The sequence below is a fragment of the Cavia porcellus genome, unplaced genomic scaffold (genome assembly GCF_034190915.1).
Source record: "Cavia porcellus strain 051 isolate PalLab524CR breed Dunkin Hartley unplaced genomic scaffold, mCavPor4.1 scaffold_22, whole genome shotgun sequence".
In the NCBI taxonomy this organism is placed as follows: Eukaryota; Metazoa; Chordata; class Mammalia; order Rodentia; family Caviidae; genus Cavia; species Cavia porcellus.
The window spans coordinates 39,525,999-39,539,128 of record NW_026947505.1 but is presented as its reverse complement, the minus strand read 5'-3'; the positions used below and the strand labels follow the sequence as shown (position 1 = coordinate 39,539,128).

Below are 13,130 nucleotides of genomic sequence, written 5' to 3'. Positions count from 1 at the left end.
TGACCCTAGACGACAACATCCAGACACTCCCCCTCCTGCAGGAATAAGACAGGAGCCATGGATCGCTCTAAGCCTTCTTACTATCTCTTCTGTGACATAGTACTGTCTTTGAGTCAGCAAGATCTCCTTAAGGTAATGAGACTCAGTTCCTCTCCAAGGTAGACTAAAAAGAGAAAAATGAGGTCAGTAATGGACTTTCCTGGGTTCTCCAGAACTGTCCAGCCTCCTGCATGAACTGAGGATGATGCAGCTACTGTAACAACCCTCGTGTGTGTGTGTGTGTGTGTGTGTGTGTGTGTGTGTGTGTGTTACTGGAGCCACAATCTTGGATTACAGGTGTGCACCACCAGATCTGGCTAGCACTGTCTCTTTTGTGAGGTTGCAGAGTGAGCTCATTTACTAAACCAGAAAACAAAAGCCTAACAGTGGTGTTCCATGGGATTGTTCTTCCTGTCCCATCCCAGGGGAAAGTTACATAATGAACAATCTGCCATTATCTGGGAGCTATAGTATTGATGTAACAGCAGCTACAATTATAATTGTCAAAATTTATTAATAGCTTGTTATAGCACTAAAAACAGAACTCACATTCTCTTATTTACCCCGCATCTGTCCTTGCAGCTACGTATTATCATGCCTGTTTCAGTAGCCAGTTACAGGCCATGTGGTCCTGGGAGGCCAGGCCACTTGGGGCCAAAAGGAAGCCTGTGTGCATTCTTGGGAGCCAGCCTCAGACCCTGGAAGGCTCTCATCTGATTGCTGTGCTGCCTTTGTCTCAGCTCAGCTGCCCAAAGTCCTGACTCAGGAAAGCAACTGGACGCACTAAAGCGAAGAATTTTAAGAGATAAAAATGTAACTCCGGCAAATAAACACTCTTTATTCAAAAGTATCAAAAGTCAGCATATTTCACTTATCAGTACTTGCAACACGCTTTAGTGTCAATTCTTGTGCAAACCCAATTTTGCTGCTATGGAAAATTATGTCCACATTTTAAAATTTCCCCATCAACCAGTTTAGATGACTCTTTCTCTCCCTCCTGCCTTCTCATTTCCTTCTCTTCTCCTTCTTTTTCCATTCTCCCACTCTCCTTCCTTTTTTCTGCCCTACTTCTTGCCCTGAACATTTGCAAAAATGTCACTAGGCAAGCCCAAGTGTTCTGTATTGATACATTTGGTGCCAAAGTGAATATCTCTTGCCACAATTAATCTACCATTGTAGAAGCTGATAAAAGTTGATAATCAGAGCTTTGAAAGATATTTCAAGGTTATTTTAAATGGGGGGAGTTATAAAAGCCCTAAAGGTTTCAACTCTTCCCTTTTACAGCTGTTAACTCAGTTCAGCACAGCAGATTGCTTTGATTTGTTCATTAAATATATTATTTTTGCATTGATTGAGCTGATTTGATGAGAGATATTACTATTCTGCAAAATTTCCAACTCATGGCTTGAAAATTTATCTGAATTCTACCCCCATAAATTTATTTTAGAACTTTGAAAGAGTAGATCCTTTAGGCAAGCTGAGAGATATCCCAAATACCCAGCAAACATCTGATCAACAGAAATGGTGTAGCTATACGATGTGGTTTTTTTCTTTTATTGTAAGCACAATTAGTGAATTTATCTGTTGAGTCATTTTTTTTCAGTAGAACAAAGAGTACTTCAAGGCCATAAAAGTATTTTACTTGGCAGCTCTGTGCCCTTCCGGGCAGGCTCAGTTTCCATAACAATGTAGCTATCCTGTGCTATCCTACTAGATACACAAAGGCTCCTGAGTTCTGAGTCAGTAATTACTGTATAGAGATGAAAGTTCTATAAAGATAATCTGAGAAATGCCTTTTCCCACAGTCTACTGTGTTAACTGATAATGGTTGTTAAGAATCTGGGATTTCTTTTGTTGTTGTTGTTTTTGTTTTGGTTGCCTGAATTATAGAAAGATTAAAAAAAGAAAAGCCATGACCGAAAATGGGTTGTATCGGATATCATTAATGTTTCCTGGAAATGGAAAATGGTGATACCAGCTGTGATTCTGGCTCATTTAAAGAATTCTCAGCATCAGTCTAGAAGTAGTTGTTTCCAATGGTTTGTATCACTCCTAAAAGCAGCAATCAGTTGATCCTCCCCATTCAAAATCATTTATTTATCTGTTTCATGAGCTGGTAGAAAACAACCATGCAGCTATAGAGGAAATTATAATAAGAAAATTTAAATGTTAACTGAAAACCCTATAAAAAGCCAGTGTTTTCTTCTTCACAGAGCAAAGACCACTAATAAAGCAAATAGGATAATCTGATTTTTCACCTTGGAAAAAGAAAGATTTTCCCCTTACACTTAAGAGTAATCTAGGCACACCCCCAACCCCACCAGCTTACGTAAGGAATAAGAGCCTTGAATGCTAATTCATGAACTTCTGGTCCTTCTACATCAGGACAGATATCCCCACCCCAACCCCAACCCCCGCCCAGTACCAATGATACCCCTGATAGTGATTCTTGGACTCTTTCCTCTTTCATATAAATTGAAGCTCAACAAATTCCTCGTCTGTAGACTCTGTGACTCATATATACCAAATCTAGCAGTAAACTCTAATAAATGCTCATAAGGATAGGAGGAACAAAATGTGATGTTGGTCCTAGATTTCCTCCATACTCACTATATATCTATGACACCAGAAAATCCTTGAAATAAGTCAACTCTGGTCTTTGTGTCGCTGCACATAACTCTCTGAATTATGGCATTATTTCAAGGACTCCTACTGAAGTAAAGAGCCTGGCCTACACTGTAAAATCTAGACAGGAGATGCTACTTAAACATGTGTAGCAAGTACCATGTCTCCTGACACTTACCTAGAGCCTCTGCTGACAATAGCTCTTCTGTTGTGAGTGTGTGTGTGTGTGTGTGTCCTCTATAGACTAGAAGGCAAACAGTCCTGTTTTGACATGTGACACTCAAACCCCTTTCCACACCTTCCTCACCCTTCCTGCATTTCAACAGAGTCCTGCCTCAGCCCCTCTTCATCAGGATCCCACTGTCCCCAAATCCTTGTTTCATTTTTCTAAGTGGTCTTACTTCTCTAAATCTCAATTTTTCTCTGTGAAGAGGAGTAACGGTAGCATTGAGCTCCTATTGCTATTCTTCACTTTAAATGACCTAATCTGTGTAAGTGACATTGTGTTCTTGTTGCTGCTACTCCACCATGAGATAAGACAGCAAGGAGTAGATCTGAAAGTGACAACTTGGACCTCTCGGCTCCTATTTTGACACAATCTGCTCATTTAATCATGTTGGCCAACAACAAATGAGATAAGTTTTTACTTCATAAGCTTGAATTCAGCTCAACTCCCTGATGATTGAGTTAATACTTGTATTTGTTCTGTAAATTGACAAATCAGTGAATTCACTGTTTTTTTCCGTGTAATATCCATGTCAAAATAGTCATAATTCAGAGAAATTCTAACCGTCTTGACCAAATCATTGTCAATTGATCATATAGAAAAATCAGCCCACACATTATCCTAAAGAATCAAAAGCTATGTAGTCTTCTGAAAATAGCAGGATGGAATAACAATTGGTAGCGTGTCAACAAATAATTTGAGTTTTTGACAGTGTTCTCTTCCTTAACTAGAATTAATTTTATAAACATTTGGTCCTTTTTGGTTTTCTTAGAACTTAATTTGAAAATTGACTTTGATGCTTACTTGATTTGTGACTTACTTTGAACAATTAGGCAGCTGTTTTGTAATCATCTTTTCTGTTGAAACACAAGCCATTCATTGAACAAGAGTCATTTCCAAACATTTGCTCTAGTGTTATGTGGAGATATTATAAGAAGTAATGTTAGGAAGGAAAGCACCCAGATATCATGCAAAACCCAGTTTCTTCTTTGTACCAAGACAATAACTGAGGTTCTGATAAAGCAAACAACCTGTCCAGCAGAAAACAGCTACTAGTTAGAGAAAAACTATATGCTGGGTTATCCTCCTTGCTTTCCACTAAACCACAGTTCTCCAGTTGTTTTTGGTGTTGGCTCCTTAAAGAAATAACATGACAATAGTCTGGATATCGTCATGGTCTACCTTGGGGAATGTAGATATTGAACTGGCAGCTGAGTCAAGATGCATCATCTTCAATTCCACAGGTGACCAATGACCCCACTGAGAAGCTGTAGATGCCTCCTGAGCTTTTGCTGAGGTGATGGCTCAATAGCTCCCTGCTTTAGTCCTCTAGCTGCAGTGTCAAAAGAGAGGAGAGGGAGATACCCAGCTGGGAACCCAAGGCTTGCTTCAAAGCTTTCATCTTCAGAGGAAAGAAGTCTTGTGAATTTCATTAATGTCGACAAGATCTGAGAAGATTTAAGCCCCTGGGCATCCCTAGCATGCCAGATGCTATGGTTGTTATAAGTTTGGGGTTGCAACTTTGATGCACACACCCATGAACCAAGACTTTGGGAATATCTGTGGGAAGGTTATACTTCCATGCTGGAGACCTTCAGTTTCCAAGGCAATACAGAGCTGACCAAGGGGGCTGAGGCAAAGCGTAGCCTCAGCACAGGAATGTCCAGAATTCCCAATGGGATGGCACAGGCTGTGAATCAATTTCCTCAAAGTGAAAGCAAAGCTGAAAAAATGAAGTGAAAAGAATGTTAGGATTCTTAAGCCAGTACTCTTTATAATAATTTCCCCAAAGTCATCTTCTCTTGCCCAGTGTAGAAAAATGAATTCTGTCACATCCCATGCCTCTCTCCTTCCTTCTCCCTTCCCTCACCTCCGGCAGAGGTCAGCCTGGAACTCACAGTTGTTTGTCCTGTGATCATCCAAACTTATTGGAAGAAAATCCTTTTATTCTAGAACAGCTAAAACTAGTTCTATAAAATAAATCCCAACTAACTCCAAATAATAGCTATTTCCGGCAAAACAGATGTTGACATTTTAGGTATTGGAATTCGAACTACCTTAAAAGAGAAAACATATCCATGTCCCTCTTTCTCCCCCTTCTTAATTAAAATTAAAAAGAAAAAATTATGAGGCAACCATTTCTAAACTTGTAAACATTGTATTTTTTCTTTTGGGTACCAGGGATCAAATTCACAACCTCGTGTTTGCCAAGCAGACACATATGCAGCTGAGCTATACCCCTGGCCCCTAACCGCTGTCTTTTTATGACATCATTTTTAAGTGAAAAGAATTGGCTCTTGAATAAATTTCTTTCAAAAAATTTTAGTTTCATTGCACTAAAAACAATATATCTGTTTAAATATCAACTCATACAAAGAGATCTTTGCTGTTTTGGCCTTCTTGATTTTCTGGTGGCAGAATCCACTAAAACCCAAAGGGAAAACGCATTTAGAGTGACTCATCCAAAGGAAAAGATGTGATGGTTCTTTCACCAAGAAACACCTCTTCATGGTGACATTCGCGTTAGGCTCCTCCTACACACACCTGCCAAGACCTGAGCCCTCGTGGAGGCTCCCTCTGTGCTGCAGTGATGACATCACCAGCACTCGGGGAGGCGTGTTAGCTGTGCTGATGCCATCAAAGGCCACAGGTCTCAACCTGTGAAAGTCCTTCCAGTTAGGCTTTAGACCTCTTGAAATTTGAAACTCTTCAGTCCAGACTTAGTAAAAAAGAAAAGTGAGAAATAGCACATTTTCTCTGTGAACACTTCTTCACCTCTGCTCTGTGCTGGCTCAGGAGTTTCGCCCAGCCCCATGGCAAGCACCATGGTGCTGAAGCTCAGGCAATGCACTGAGCACCCCACACATGCTCATCAGTGGGAATGGTGATGGCAGGTGCCACCGCAGTTTGTTTCGTATCTATGAACAGCCTCAAATCTTCAGTCTGGACTTGGGTTGATCTCATATGCAAGAACTGTATGTGCAAAGTAGCTATGATGACAACACTCCACACACAAAGGGCCAGAGAAGCAGCAGCAGAGCAAGGAGGGTGTCGCTAGACTATCATGCCTCTGCAGCAACTCATTTCAAAACCTCAGCTTTATGACTACAATTCAGCCTCCGGTGCTCCAAGATTCAGCTTGCCTCAGTGCTCAGGGCTGCCCAAGGCTAAGGGGAGTGCTGTTCTGTCTGCTTACTCACCCTTCCCTTCCTCTGAGACCGGTCCTAGTTTCCAGGGTTATTTAAAATGCCATTGTGCATTCAAGAGCTCATGTGAACCTTTTCTTTATGGAGCATGGCTGAGGTTAGCGGTCTAGAAATTACAAGGCTAGAGGTTGGTGTGCCGTATTAGTAAAGACTGGTCAGGAGAGTCTGGACCTGGTCGGAGTTGCCCCTCATCAGTCCCTGGCCACTCAGGTGGTTCTAATGTTTCCTTTAAGAATTTTGGGCACATTGACTTCTGAGAGTCTCAGAAGTCTGGGCCATTCCAAATGGGCCATTCCATCTGGCCATTCCAGGCAAAAGAGGAGGAGCTGGGCAGGGATGTTCTGCTATGGACCCGATGACAGTGTCCTCCTACTGCCACCTTGTCCTTTCCAGGGAATGGCATGCTGCTCCCTCTGCTAGGACATTGTCCAAACTAACACAGTGCTGCTTTCCTCAGATCAGGCCTATTCATTTCTTTAGTCAATGCCAGAATGTGCAGATAAACTTTTAAGTTACCTCACCTGTTAGGTATCAAATGAATAATGCCTCAGATATCTTGAATGAGCAACTAGAAACAAATATTTATTTGTTATATATAGTATTTGCCTCCAAAAGCATGAGAATTAGAAAATCCAAATTTGAATTAAATTCTCCTTGAGCCTCCCAAAGGACAGCCACACATTCCTTACTGCTTTTCTCATCTCTAAGACCAGAACCTTGAAATCTGACTGAAGCAAGTGGGTCAGGCAAGTGAAGCAGTGCCTGAGGTTGCACCACACCAACGAGGCTGCATATGGCAGGGAGGCTGGGAAGCCTGTGGCACACACGCCGTCACTGTCCATAGTGGGCCCAAGTGTTCCTGCATTCAGGGGGAGAATCAGGCAGTCTGCACTAGATGGTGAGCTCCCCAAAGCAAGGGCCTTTGCATTTCCTTGTTCTCATTACCGTTGGGGCTCACAGAGTCTACAGAGCAGAGAGCACACTCAAAGGACAGCTACAGTCGTTGCCGTGACCGAAGGCATTTTTTTCAGTACCAAGAAGCAAAGCTTCATTCCCTTTGCCAGGGCTGGCTTTCAAAGATCTTTCTCTAGCCACCAAAACTGTCTTTCCTTTCTAACTTTGCTTCCTCCACTTTTAGGTTTTTTTCACCTTTCTTTCTGTAATAGTAGCAACTAAAGAAAGAGTGGGGGGATGAAGCTTCTAAACATTTGTAGAAAAACATGAGAAAATAGTTCTTTAAAATCTTACATAACCCCAGTCTGCTGTTGACCCCTGTCCTCCAAGGGGCAGGTATTTGTGTGAAATGCAAATATATCTTATATAACTGGCCTTTCTGGTGGCCCTTGTTGGCAAGGTATTATGATAGTCTCTTCATAGGTACGAGCTGAGTTCATGCACTAGGAAAATGCCTTCACTGGACAGGGACTGGGACGGTCACACATGTCTCCATTTTGAGTCAAATGACATCAAAGACAAACTGTACAGTTTTTAAAAGTTTAGATAATAAAGGAATTTGCATATTTTAATGCTTACACATATTGCTTTTAAAAATTCAGCATTCAGAGTGGTAAATGCACTTAAAATGACTTTTAACCGGGAGCCCCTTTCAGGCAGTTTTTGTAATGCTTCCTGCTTGCAAGAATCTCTCAGAGCAAGCAGTAAGTTCTTTACTTTATGCTGTTTGTATAGCATACTTTTAGAGGCACCAAGTCTGGTTTAAACCCTTACTATAGCCCTATTTGTTTGGTTACATATTAAACATATCTTTTCTATCATCAATGTATCTTTCTAGCTGCTAAACATAAAATAGACTCCTAGCTCCCCAAATTGAAATGTCATCTTCCTAATCAAAACTGACAGTTGTAAATAACCATCTGGTTGGGTTTTTTTTTTTAATGTCCTATTCTCACAAACATATTTTCCAACAGTGTCATATGTATTTAAAATGGTGAGCTCAAGCTAATCACCTCAACTTCAGGTTCTCAAAGAAACTGACAGTATCTCAGTTTTGAAATGGAGATCCTGTTACTTGTCTGCCTTTCAACATAGTTTGACACCAAACTGTGCCATGTCATTGTTATAGTATACTAAATAAGAGATGTGCTTTTTAAAATTTTTTGGTCATTTTTTTCTGTCCCAATAATACACATTTTGCAGCCACAAAATATTCCAACTCCAACTCATTTTTTGAATAAGCAACTTCTGTTTGCTTCTCTTATCATTTGGGTTTGCATACTGTTGAGAAACAAAACAGCTACATAGTTTATTTACTCCTACAGTTAAACATATTTTTAAAAGTAAGAATATGAAATAAAGTGTTACTTGTCAATGCTGCTTTCTGAGAGGCAGGGAGAAAACAGAGTTAGGCTTTCCATTGTGTGCAGACTTTCCACACCCCCTCGGCTCCCATCAGGAAAATATGTCTGTCCCGTGATCTATTCAGTTCTTGACCTTTTGACTAATATGCCAACAAAAGGCACCATTTATTAGTGGTTAATATATGGATCTTTGTCCATAAGGAACTGGATCAAGGCTGTCACAACTCTGCCTCATCCCTAGTATATTTTCCATTTGCCTTTGGGTGATGGGCCCTGGGCGTGGCTACACAAACAGACCCTGCCACATTCACCCCGAGTTCCCCCAAAGACCACAAGCAAGAGTTCATCGGGAACATGACTTGAGAATTCAGGGGATTTTACATTTAAAGATTAGCCAAAACCTCCTGAGATAGTCTTGCCCTTCCAGTTAGACTCTTGGACCTCCTTGTGTTTCTTAGATACATTCTCCGTTATCTGCCTCCGTTATCGCAGTGTCACCGAGCTCTTCCTGTGCTGTTGCCTTGACTCCCTTTTTACTTTACCAGTCCTTTTTTAAATATTTTGAACCAAGTTCTCACTATGTTGCTGAGTTGTCCCTGCTGGGTTTGAACTTTAGATCTCCTGCCTCAGCATCCTGATTTTGTTGCTCTTTATCCTGGCCCCTTCAGATTTTCTTCCTTAACATCTTTTCTCATGCTTGTAACCAAAAGCAACCATCTTTGTCCTTTCTTCTCTCTAAATTCAACTCAGAGACCCTGTCCTCTTGGACAGCTCCTGAGGCAGAGCTAGACCCTGTGTTCTTCCTTACTACAGCCCTCTTTTCTCAGACCACCGTGTCAGTCTTTCAGAAAAGCCTGCTTAGTCTGGGCGTGGTGGTGCAAGGCTGTAATCCCAGCACTCAGGAGACTGAGTCAGGAGTGTCATAAATTCGAGGCTAGCTTGGCTACATAGTAAAATTCAAGGTCGATCTGAACTACACAGTGAGACCTTGTCTCAAAATAAATAAATAAATAAATGGGCAATTTAAAAAAAAAATATCTGCTTATTTTAACATGTATTTGTCTATGTTTTTGTTTTTTAAAAAGTATATGTGTCATTTTACTCAGAAACAATAGGCCAAGATCCGTTTTTCAAAAATCTTATCTCCTATTTGTTTTATATTATCAACATTTTAAAGTCATGTTTATTTTCATGAAAAATTAATATACTTCACAGCTGTAGGTCTCATAATACATTTCTTTTTAAAAATCAGTAATGTTTCTTTTTGCCACCAACAGGAACTAATCAAGGCCATTCACTTTTTCTGTGTTTTAGAAGGTAATCATGTTTCTCTAAGAGGTTTCTGGAAAAATCCAACAAAAGCACTATTTGTCTATGATGTGTACGATTATAATTGTTATATTTCTTCTGGTCTGAATCACTCTCCAGTTTATTGAAATGTCCTGAATAACTGAGGATACAATGTTTGATTACCATTTTAACCTCTAATATTTTATATGTAAAATAGGTAAATATTTTAGGGGCATATTTGAAATATAATTGAACTAAGTCCTCCCTCCTGTGATACACCAAGTTCCTATACTGCAGTGCGGTCCTTTGTATCTTCAGAACTACAATTTTTGTGTGTGTGTGTGTGGTACTAGGGATCAAACTCACGCCCTTGCGCTTGCCAGGCAGGTACTTATGCCACTGAGCTAAATTCCAGAACCACATTCCTGACCCTTGGCTCTTCCCTGTGCTCCTTCTTTCACAGATGAAAAGGACAATGGGGCAATAATGACACACCTATGGGGGGAGTGATGTCATTAGAGATGTGAGCGGATGCAGCAGAAAGTGTGGAATGACCATGTATAAAGGGGAAAAATGCAGACTTCATGAAGTCTGGATGGAAACAAAGGGCGTTGTTTTTTGCCCAGCCCCACAGTCACTATAATTCCTTCAGACTTTTCTCAGTCCACGTGCAATCAGGGATCTCTCATCCAGATGGTTTGACATTGACTTTCCAGAGTGGAGGAGAGGATTTTGGATACAGGTCCTGAGATGTCCCGAGGCCACTCCAAGACTCCCCTGGTAGCACAGGGGTGATGTGCAGGCTCTTGGTGGCTGAGCCTCTGCCAGGGTGTATAGGCACCCCATTGTGGCTGCTTTGCCTCCCTGGGTTTGGAGATCCTGAAACTAGTAGCAGCACCAACTCCTTAGGAAGCCACATCTAAGAACAGTCATGCAGAGCTTCAGTGGTTACTTATGCATGGCCATGGCAGAGAGAGCACTTTCCTCCTACTCCCATACCTCAACAGGAGCAAAGAGAATAATTGTAGATAGCCAAATGCTTGGATCACTAACAGGATCTACAAGTTTACCATCTATGCAAAAACAGCAAAGATACAGGGATGGGTTAAGTCTCTTATTTCAAACTATATCCAATAACTACATGGAACCTGCTATCTGGTTTGACAATAGACTATTCCTTCTGAGTATGCCATGCTGTGCCGAACTCTAGGCCCGAGAAAACACTCTGTGCAGTAGTCAGATGGAGAAGAGAGCCCCTGCCTTGAAATGTCTTGTAACTGAGATGAACTCACTGTCATTTACTCTGTTGTAAACTCTGTTTCTTCATATTCGATTAATTTTCCTCAGTTCCATGCTGGGATTTGATATTTTTTTGTAATTGTCACCAGTCCTACGTCTCAGCAAGATCATGTAAAAATGTTAAGCAATCGTGTCTTCTAACAAGCATTCAGTGAAAATGCCTAGACAGGTGTGTGGGGCTTTGGGAGAAACTGCAGAGAAATAACCGGCCTGTTTATCTGTTTGCATGACTCAGTCAACTCCGGAGATGGCATCGAGTACAGCCAGCAGAAGAGAGAGAACATCGGGGACTTGATCCAGGAGACGCTGGAAACTTTTGAGCGCTATGGAGGGGAGGACGCCTTTATCAACATCAAGTACATGGTGCCCACCTACGAGTCGTGCTTGCTGAACTGACATGGGAGCAGCTGCAATGAGAGGAAGACTTCCCTTGGTGCCTTGGTCATCTGTCTCTGCAGCTTCCAGCATCTCATTACTTGTGACTTTTACAGCTTTCTTTCTACATCTGCTAGAATAGTGGCGTCTGGGCCATTGGACTGTTAGCCCTTTTGAGAGCAAGGCTTTCCAATACATAAATAGTGCCTGTTTCTTAGATTACAATAGTGTACTGTGCTTATTTGTTCTACAAGAAGAATTGCTTCTTTATACAGCTTGGTTGGAGGCATGAGTCCGAGTTAAACCTTCAGTTGTATAGACAATAAAACTATAATTTTCATACGCAATTCAGCAATTGCTGTGCCGTGTCTGCCTGCCCTGAGGGTGATGTCAGAGGCTGTAAGGGAAGAGTTTGTGCTGACTGCTTAATAGGTGTTTGTCATGGAAGAGAAGCATCAGTTCAGCAGTGCCTCTCTAGCAGCTGTGCGGAATAATGTGCTTTGACATTCAATAAAACTGTTGAATCTATATTCCAATTACACCAGGAAATTTTTGTAGCTCGTAATAACCTGAGCTATAAATGTAATTAATGCTCCTAGCCTACCAGTGATCTGGGCTTTAGGACTTTTCCAGTTTATATTTGGGTGCAGGTGGGGAGGCTGGAAGAGGATGGGATCAAGGTTAGGTATAAAATATCTTTGCAAACATAATTTTAAATGCAAAGCTAGCTGAAATCCTTGTCCTGCCATATTATGACTGACCACATCCCGGGACCTGGTATGTTATTGAGAAAATGTTACCCAGTAGTTTGTTTAAAGCTTTTCATCACTCTTGGAAATAGTTCTTATATATCTTAATGATGACCAGTATCAAAAATTTTCATTGGCAGCTCTTCTATCCCTTTGTTTCCTCCTGTTAACTCAACAGTTCTCATAGCACTGCTCATTGGGTCTGGTGACAAGCCACCAGATTGAAGGGAAAAAAAAGACAAAACACGTACTTTTTTTCACTAAAAAGAAATAGGTGCTCAAAACACAGCCTTACAACAGCTGCTCAGGCACGCCAGGCCTGGAGCTTGGAGCACTTGAAACACAGCCCAGAAAACTTCATAAAGACAAAACACTGACTTTGTACACCTGAGAGATGCTATAAATGCCCAGAAATCTGTAGCCTCAAGTATCTCATTTCCATAGCAAAGTGCAATTTCTGCTTAAATATGAAGAAATGAAATGCGTTCTTCCATTCACTGAGTTGTGGCCTTGACATTATTGTCACTAATTATTTAAGGCACTAGTTTCCAAAGGCACAATCCTATTTTGTAAGCTACTTCAACATTCGTTTTCCCTCATTACTGGCCCAGCATATGAGTTCTGGTGTCTAGATATGATCACCTGGCTCCTATAAGCACTTTCAGGGTCCATGTAAAAGTGTGATCAGTAGATCAAACAAGCTACCATGTATAATATTTAGAAAAGATGTAGCTGGACTAGATATCAACAGATTAAGGTGACATTTTCTCCAAATTGTGATGTCTATATCTCTTCATCTGGTGAAGCCCTGCTGTTGGTGATATGATCAAAGAGGACATTGAAGTCTCTGATACAAACCAATAGGTTTAACTATAGTTTTTTGGCACCTTTGGAAGTCTATACCGTAATAGCCACCTTCAGGGCTCTTCTGTTAAAACACACAGAGGCTTTCCATCACACACATGGCTACCGGTATGAAGTAACAAGGTTCAACCAAGAGCCC

The 13,130-nt window shown here is 41.1% G+C and overlaps 1 protein-coding gene across 2 annotated transcripts in view; it reads left to right on the top strand.

The window, feature by feature from the left end:
* Positions 1 to 11,725, top strand: part of Pacrg (parkin coregulated) — a 503,840-nt gene extending 492,115 nt beyond the window's left edge. For both annotated transcript variants that reach the window (XM_063233338.1, XM_003466379.5), the window contains one exon: positions 11,239 to 11,725. In XM_063233338.1, the coding sequence (XP_063089408.1) occupies positions 11,239 to 11,399 (161 nt within the window). In that variant the 3' untranslated portion in view covers positions 11,400 to 11,725. The remainder of the gene's footprint in view (positions 1 to 11,238) is intronic.
* Positions 11,726 to 13,130: the final 1,405 nt, after the last annotated feature.